The 8,976-nt window shown below is 49.8% G+C and overlaps 1 protein-coding gene across 1 annotated transcript in view; it reads right to left on the reverse strand.

Annotated features, from left to right (window-relative positions):
- Nucleotides 1-8,976, reverse strand: part of LOC119964234 (torsin-1A-interacting protein 2-like) — a 39,954-nt gene that overhangs the window by 5,768 nt on the left and 25,210 nt on the right. Inside the window, exon 7 of the mRNA XM_038793517.1 lies at nt 3,104-3,166. Coding sequence (XP_038649445.1) covers nt 3,104-3,166 — 63 coding nt within the window. The remainder of the gene's footprint in view (nt 1-3,103; nt 3,167-8,976) is intronic.

Below are 8,976 nucleotides of genomic sequence, written 5' to 3' on the forward strand. Positions count from 1 at the left end.
AAGGACACTAACCTGTTAACTCTAGCAAAAAAAGGATTTAGGGAGAAAAACAGGAAGGCTGAAAAAGAAACAAAAACCTCAGGATGACATTTAATTTAATTTAATTTAATTTAATAGTTTGCACCCTGCCATCGAAGGACAGGGGATGGTTGTCCCACTTCTGCAAGTCAGACTTGACTCCATTCGCCAGACTAGCAAATTTAATTTATGGAGTGAGGCCCAATCATGGGCCACACAGATTCCCAAATAACAAAGCTAGACTGGCAAGGCAGAAAGGTAATATCCCAGCTCATTTCCCCTTCGGGAGGGGTGGGGGGGGGGGTTTAAATTGGAAAGTATTTGCTCTTGTCCAAATTCAACTTACACCCAGCAAAGGAGCCAAAACTCCCAAGTACCTTCATTATCTCATCCATAGTGGAGACTAGGCCCATAATATAAAGTAGCAAATTATCTGCATGCAAAGACACCCTCTGCTCCCTCCCTCACCGATTTATTACCTTCACTTAGTGGAGGATCTTAATGTATGGCCAGTGGTTCAATTAGCAAAGCAAACAGAAGTGGAGATTATAGACACCCCAGTCTTGGTACCCCTACACAACACAAAATACCCTGACCGTAATGTGTTAGTACAGACACGAGCAGTGGGGGCCCTATACAGCAAACAAATCCAAGAAATTAACTTTTGCCCAAAACCAAACTGCCCCAAGAATCTCAAAGATACCACTCCACCATGATGTCCATGGACACAATAACCTTTGGTTCGGGCACAAGAGAGGGAGAAAAAGAACGATATTCAACAGCCATCGTATATTGCCTGACAAATGCCAACCCTTAAAGCCTGTCTGGTCTTACTCGATCATCTCCAGAAGGAAAGGTTCCAATCGCAGCGCCAACACCTTTGCAAGCAGTTTAACGTCTGTATTCAAGAGCGAAATGGGACGATACGACCCACAATTCATAGGGTCTTCGTGCTTCTTCAAGATCAGGGAAATAGAAGCTGTACCAATGTAACGGGCAACCAACCCCAGGACAAGGAGTCATCAAACATATCCAATATTAACGGAATCAACTGACCTGCCAACGTCTTGTAAAATTCAATGGGAAATCCATCAGGGCCGGGAGCTTCATCCGTCTGCATTAATTCAATACATTTCAATTTCCTCAGGACCTAACAGGGATTCCAACTCTTCCCGCCTTTCTCCCTCCATCACTGGAAGCACAACCCATCCAAAAACGCTGCCATGGCCGAACCCTCTTACGGGGGCATCACTCTGTAGAGATCCCTAGAAAACGTTTCAAAAGCTGCACTGACTTTAGACAGGGCAGAAACCAAACTACTGCCAGAGTCCTTCATTTGCACAATCTCCAAGGAAGCAGACTGACGCCTCAGCTGAAGAGCTAAAAACAACTTCCTGCACTCATAAAATGAGTGCCACAACTGTCTCACTGCCCTATCTTATAGCAAATCAAACTGCGTCTGAAGCTTTTTCCTGCTCGCAAATAACTGCATGGAAGGGACAAGTGAGTACAAGTGGTCCACCTCCAGGATGTACTACACCTCTCTCGACCATTCCACCCTCGCAGTCCTTTCTACATGCACCTTGTACAAGATCCTTAATGACCATCTCAAGGGCCTTCCACAGTGTAGAAGGCGAGATAGACTCATTTTTATTAAATTTTATAAATCCCCAAATAGCAGAGAATATACACTTGCAAAAACCTTTGTCTACCAACAATGATGCGGCGGGCATTGGGAGGATGTGACTCTCAGGCTAAATCTACAAAATATGGAGCATGGTCCAAAATTACAATCGCCAAATACACCATCTTCTTCACCCAGGGAAGGAGATCTTCTCATCACAAAAAAGTCAATCCGTGAGCAGACCTGGTAGACAAATGCCACTCGCTTCCTCGCCATCTCCACTCCCAACGTCTTGTTGCATCCCGATGGCGTGACCTTCCCATTTGTAATCACAATGACCCTTTATCCATCTCAGGACCCATTTCTTCTCTGAAAACCAAGGAAGTTTACCATCACAGCCCACGGCGGTTTGTCATGACAGGGCATCTGCCAGAGTGTCCGTTGCACTCGATCCAACTCGGAAGGGGACATGAATGCACCCTCCCCCACCATCTTCCCAAACAGTTTTGTGCAATAATACACTAGTAGTCTTTGGGTGTTGGGTCTGCCATTTCCCTCTCGCAACACCACAATGCTGATATTCTAACTCCTAGAACGATTCTCCAGATCGTCCACTTTGGTCTTCAGTGCTTTATTCACGTCGGCCATTTGCAACATCTAAGCTTCCACAGAAGCAATCTGGTCACTGTGCTTGGAGAGAGCCGCCTCTACGCCCTTTAACGTGATGCCATGCGCCTTTACCAATTCATTAGTCTTTTCCAGCGTCGACCTAATGGGAGCCAGGGCCTCTTATATCGACCGCTTCTGCTTCTCAAATTCAGTTCCCAAGATGCCAGTAAGCACCTCAGTCATTAATGGAGAGTATGGAGCCGCAGCACCAGCCCACCCCCATTTTCTCCACAGAAGAGCCCTGAGAAGTCTCCAACTTCATTGATAAACTTTCTTCTTCAGACTTCTTACCTTGGTACTTCTGGGGATTTCCCTAATGTGGGTACCTTATAACATTGAGCGGGTGGTATTTCAAACAAAATTACCACCAAAAACTGGGTGAAAAGAGCTAAACATTTTGTGCTACTCATGTGCGCCCTCCCTCTGAATTCCACCACCGAGTTCCCACATTACTCTTTTGTGCGGCATCAAGGCATCTTCCTGGTTTGACAACAGCATCTAGTTAGTGGAAAGCATGAGGGCAATAGTTCGCTGGCACATTATCCATGGCAATACCTTGAACTGAGTCAGTTTGCCAACCAATTAGCACCCTTTTCTTTTGTAGCATAAATTGTTGCTCACTTTGAAATTTGGCATTCTTGCATCGGTCCCGATGAATGCAAGGTGAAAAGCTTCAACGGTAAGTCTCCTTTTCAGAAATACTCAAGTTCTGTACTACAAAGACTATTTTTTATTTTGGCATACAGTTGATTTTGACCGACTGGATAAATCTTAAGCAGGTTTGGTTTATACCTTCCTTCACAGGTCTTCTGCCCCTTTCTCCTTTCTTCAGTGAAGGCTCACTGTGAGGCAATACTGGAGAGTGAAGAAAAACAAGGTTACTCAAAAAGTAAACTTACCAATCTCGGTGCAATGTCACTCCCACCACACCAAAATCAATACAGATCCACATTCAATGAACAAACTCAATCACTTCACTGTATGATAAACATCGATCAGTGAAACCAACTACATTGTTAGCTGGAATGATTGCCATTCATATTTAACAAAACTCATCACATAAAGGCAGAGAATAATCCCTTTGCTTCACTCATGCCTTTTGACAACTTGGAAATTAGGAAATGTTCAGTCATAGAAAAACTGGCTTTAAAATCCTCACAGCTCATCCTCTAGAAGTCCTTTTCCCTGAACACAGGTGCAAGACTGAAGAACCTACAATACTTGGAGATAGACAGAAATTACTGAATAACGACTTCCACCTGTGACCATGGAGTGATTGGTCACATAAAGGGCTGTTCCTGTTCAAAGTCACAGAAAAGGGCTCTTTTTACCCAGATCCCACCCAGGGTGGACTTTTGATGAAAAGGCGTAGGTGAATGTTGGAGGAGTAGTTTACCCCTGGAATGATGTCTTCTGATCACCGGACCCAGCAGAAAACAATGAGAGGTTTGGCTGGAAGTTGAAACAGTCTTGTGCTTCACAGACAGCCTCTTCTGACATGCAGGCGGGGGAGGGGCAAGCTGGAAGGCCCCAGATACAGCAACTGATGACGTTTATCAAGGAGGAATTCCATAAACAGAGGAAAGAAATGCATGAGGATTATGCAAAGGCCATTGCAGAAGCTGTGGTACGCCTGAAGAGTACTTTGGAGCAGATGGAGAGATGTTTGGAGGTGCAGGGGTCACAGATTCGGGAGACTGAAGGAGTGATCTCGGACCACAGCAATCGTGGTAGCTCTGGAGGCGGAGGTGGGGCTCCTAGGAGACCTTTGTAAAACGCTGAGGGCAAAGGTTGAGGAGCAGGAGAATACCTCGAGAAGACAGAACCTGCAAATAGTGGGCCTGCCTGAAGGAGTGGACGGTGCAAGTGCCACGAGGTACGTCTCGAGGATGCTGGCAGGACTGGTGGCAGAAGGGGTGCTAGGTAAGGCACCTGAAGTGGACCAATCGCATAGATTTCTGAGGCAAAAGTCTAGAGCTGGGCAGCTGCCACGGGCGGTGATCATGAGACTCCATAAATTTGTGGAGAGAAAAAATTCTACGGTGGGCCAGGGAGAAGCGTAGCTGCGACTGGGAGGGAAATAAAGTCTGGATTTATCAGGACATCGGAGCTGAGTTGGCAAAACGGCGGGCAGGTTTCAACAAGGCCAAGGCGGTGCTGTACTGGCGGCAGATCAGGTTTGGGGTGCTCTACCCGGCAAAATTATGGGTGATGTTCGGAGGCCGAGAGTATTATTTCGAGACCCCAGAAGCGGCCGAAGACTTCATTAAGGAGCATAAACTGGGGGAGAACGGAGTGGACAATGCTTGGGAACCGGGTGCTGGCACTATGTAATGGTCGGGAGCATGTTTGAAGTGGGTGTAGGGATTGGGGGATTTTCACCAATTTTGTGGGGGGAGGAGGTTCTGTTCATAGTTGAGATTGTAAGGAGTTGTAGGGGTGAAACATTTGTGTGGGGATGAATGTTCCCATCCCCCTTCCTGTTTTATGGGACTGTTTGTGTTTAACATCTGTTTGTTTGCTTTTGGAGAAGGCTACCTGGAGTTCAGGAGAAGTCCTTGTTTGGGTGGGGTGGGTAAGGCCAGCAGGAAGCCTTCTTCTTTGAGCTGAGTGTTGGGGGCGGGGGAAGAGGGAGGGGGAGGTCATTAGGATGTGCCTTTGACCAGAGGCAGCCGCGCTAGCAGGTTATACCAATGAACGGAAGTGAGGTGGTGGGTGAGAAGGCCAAGAGGGGTGGCCGGGGGGAGGGGGTGGAGAGAAAAAGGGGAAGGGGGGGGGGGGGGGGGGGGGGGGTTCTGCCACGCGGCAGGAGGGGTGAGAGATGACATGGTCAAGGGCGAAGAAAGGGGCCATCTGGGATGTGCTAGGTACAGAGTGGAATTAAAGGGGCAGGGAGTTAAGTGGGAAGATGACGGACGGTAGAAGGGATTGGAGGCGCAAGCCTCCGGTAAGGTTGGTAACGTGGAACGTCCAGGGACTGAATGGGCCAGTTAAAGGTCGCAGAGATTGAAAGCAGGGGTTGTCTTTTTGCAGGAGACACACCTCCATGTGAAGGACCAGGTTAGGTTAATAAAGGGGTGGGTCAAGCAGGTTTTTCCACTCGGGGTTTGATTTGAAATCGAGGGGTGTGGCGATTTTAATGAGCAAAAAAATAGGATTCGTGAGGGCGAAGGAGGTGAGGGATCCAGGTGGGAGATACATGATTGTGAGTGGGGCATTGGAAGGGGCACCGGTAGTGTTGGTAAATGTGTATGCCCCAAATTAGGATGATGTGGGTTTTATGAGGGGGTTGCTGCCAGCAATCCCGGGTTTTGCCACGTACCAGTTGATCATGGGAGGAGAGTTTAACTGTGTCCAGGAGCAGAGGGTGGATAGATCGAGTCCCAGGTCGATGGGTAGGGTACGAATAGCAAGGGAGCCGGGGGGGGTGGGGGGTGTTATGGCGAGGATGGGTATTGTGAATCCATGGCGCTTTCAGAACCCAGGGTGAAGGGTATTCCTTCTTTTCACACGTCTATAAGGTGTATTCGCGGATTGATTACTTTGTAGTGAGTCGGGAGATTTTGGTTGGGGTGGAGGGGGCAGAGTATGCGGGGATAGTTATCTCGGATCATGCACCCCACTGGCTGGATATTCGGTTCAGTACGGTACGAGAGCAGAGGCCAGAGGGAGGTTTGACTCGGGGTTGTTGGCAGATGGAGGTTTTTGTGACAAGGTGCGGGCGGCGATTAGGGATTATGTGGAGTTCAATCACAATGGAGAGGTGTCGACGAGCATTGTTTGGGAAGCACTGAAGGCAGTGGTCCGGGAAGCAATTCTCTCATTTACGGTTCGTGCGAATAAGGAAAGGTGGGCGGAACATGATCGTCTAGTGAGCGAGATAGTGGAGGTGGACAGGGAATATTCGAGGGTGCCCACCGTGGAGGGATTGGTGAGGACGAAAAAAAGTTGCGGGGCAATTTGACAGGTTGACAACGGGGAGGGCGGTAGGGCAACTGCGTAGGGCAAGAGCGGTGCAAAACGAGTATGGGGAGAAGGTGAGCCGCATGCTGGCGCACCAGCTGTGGAGGCAGACTGTGTCCAGGGAAATATTGAAGATCCGGACTGGGGCTGGGAATATGGTGTCAGAGCTAGGGAAAATAAATGAGGCATTTAGACAGTATTACCAGGGACTTTATGAGGCAGACCCAGGAGAGGAGGGGGACATGGGGTGGTTTCTGGACGAGCTGGAATTTCCCCAGGTGGAGGAAGCAAAGAGGCAGGCGTTGGAGGAGCCCCTGGGGCTGAGGGAGGTGCTGGATAGTATCAGGTGTATGAAGTCAGGGAAGGCCCCTGGGCCGGATGGGTACCCGGCAGAATTTTGTGAGGAATTTGCGACGGACCTGGCACCACATCTGTTGGGGGTGTTTAATGAAGCACTGGAGAAGGGGGCATTGCCGATGAAGCAGGCAGTAATCACACTAATTCCAAAAAAAGGGCAGGATCCGGTGGAATGTGGGTCGTATAGACCCATATCACTATTGAACACAGATGTGAAAGTATTGGCTAAGTTGTTGGCGGGGAGGATGGAGGATCGTGTCCCGGGGGTTGCAGAAGATCAAACGGGCTTCGTGAAGGTTAGGCAGCTCGTGAGTAATACAAGATGGCTGTTGAATGTGGTGATGAATCCGTCGGGGGCTCTGGTACAAGAGTTGGTGGTGTCCATGGACGCGGAGAAAGCATTTGATCAGGTGGAGTGGCGGTACTTGTTCGAAGTTTTGGGAAGGTTTGGGTTTGGGCCGAGATTTGTGGCATGGGTGCGGTTGCTGTATGTGGTGCCAAGAGCGAGGATGAGGATGAATGATATGAGCTCACAAAGTTTTGACTTAACACAGGGGTTACGAGGCAGGGGTGCCCGCTGTCGCCGCTGCGTTTGCGCTGGGCCAGAGAGCCATTGGCGATGGCTCTCAGGGGGTCGGCAGAGTGGCGGGGATAATGAGGGGACAGAGGGAGCATCGGGTGTCGCTCGATGCCGATGACCTTTTGCTGTGTGTTTCGGATCCGTTGCAGAGTACGGGAAGGATTATGGGCCTGTTGGGAGGTTTGGAGGGTTCTGGGGATACAAGCCGAATGTAGGGAAAAGCGAGGTATTCCCAGTGAATGAGCTGGCACAGCGGGCTAATTTAGGGGGGGATGCCATTTACGGTAGCGAGGTATAGGTTTAGGGTATTTGGGGATTCAGGTAGCGACGGAATGGACGGGGTTCCATAAGTGGAACGTAACAAAGCTGGTGGAAGAGGCCAGGGAGGATCTTAAGAGGTTGGATACACTGCACTTAACGTTGGCAGGGAGTGTCCAAGTGGTGAAAATGAATATTCTGCCGAGGTTCTTGTTTATCTTTCAGGCTCTCCCGATCTTATACTAAAGGCCTTTTTTCGGAAAGTGGACACAATCATCTCTGACTTTGTATGGGCAGGGAAGGTGCCGAGGGTGGGGAGGACCCTGCTACAGGGCAGAGGCAGCAGGGGGGGTTGGCGTTGCCAAACTTGCTTCATTATTATTGGGCGGCGAATGTGGACAAGGTGTGATGGTGGTGGGAAGGAGAAGGATAGAGTGGGTTAGGGATGGAGGAGGAATCATAGCTTGAGGGCTATGGTGACGCCAGCATTGCCAATGGCTCAGATTAGGTATTCAGGAAGCCCAGTGGTGCAGTCCACGGTGAAGATATGGAATCAGCTGAGGAGGCATTTTAGGGATGTCGGTGCTAACACTGTGCGAGAATCATGGGTTTGAGCCGGGGGATAGATAGTGTATACAGGAGGTGGAGGGACGTGGGGCTGGTCAAGGTGAGGGATTTGTATTTGGAGGAAGGGTTTGCCAGTCCTGGAGGAGCTAAGAGGGAGGGCAGAGATGTCGAGGGTAGTGGTTCAGGTGTCTGCAGGTTAGGGACTTTGCACAAAAGGTCTGGAAGGGGTTCACTAGGCTGCCGGGATACACCCTGCTGGAGCGACTGCTGCTTCCGAATGTGGAAGGGGAGGGAACAATTAGAGATCTATACAAGTGGCTGGGGAGCAGGGAGGCAAGCGGGTGGTGAAGATCAAGGAGAAATGGGAAGCGGAGTTGGGAATGGAGATCAATAGGGGAGAATGGAGTGAGGCACTGCGAAGGGTAAACGGGCCCTCCTCTTGTGCAAGGATGAGCCTGATACAGTTTAAGGTGGTGCACAGGGTGCATATGACTCGGGCGAGAATGAGTGGGTTCCTTCAGGGGGTAGCAGATGAGTGTGAGAGGTATGGGCGGGACCAGCGAATCAGGCACACGTTTTGGGGTTGTGAAAAATTGGGAAGATTCTGGGCGGGAGTGTTCACGGTCTTAGCCAGGATAGTGGAGGAGGAGGTGGACCCGGACCCTTTGGTGGTGATATTTGGGGTTTCAGAGAAGCCGGAGCTCATGGAGAGGAGGAAGGCTGATGTCCTGGCCTTCGCCTCTCTGATTGCACAGCGGCGAATTTTACTGGAGTGGCGGTCAGCATCACCATTGGGGGTAGTGGCATGATTGGGTGACCTGTATGACTTCCTGCAGTTAGAGAAGATAAAGTATGAGTTAAGGGGCTCAGCAGGGGAGTTTGAGAAAAGGTGGGGGATGTTTGTGACCGTGTTTGAGGAGTTGTTCGTCGCAGGCGGGTG

Source organism: Scyliorhinus canicula, chromosome 4 (assembly GCF_902713615.1).
Source record: "Scyliorhinus canicula chromosome 4, sScyCan1.1, whole genome shotgun sequence".
NCBI lineage: Eukaryota > Metazoa > Chordata > Chondrichthyes > Carcharhiniformes > Scyliorhinidae > Scyliorhinus > Scyliorhinus canicula.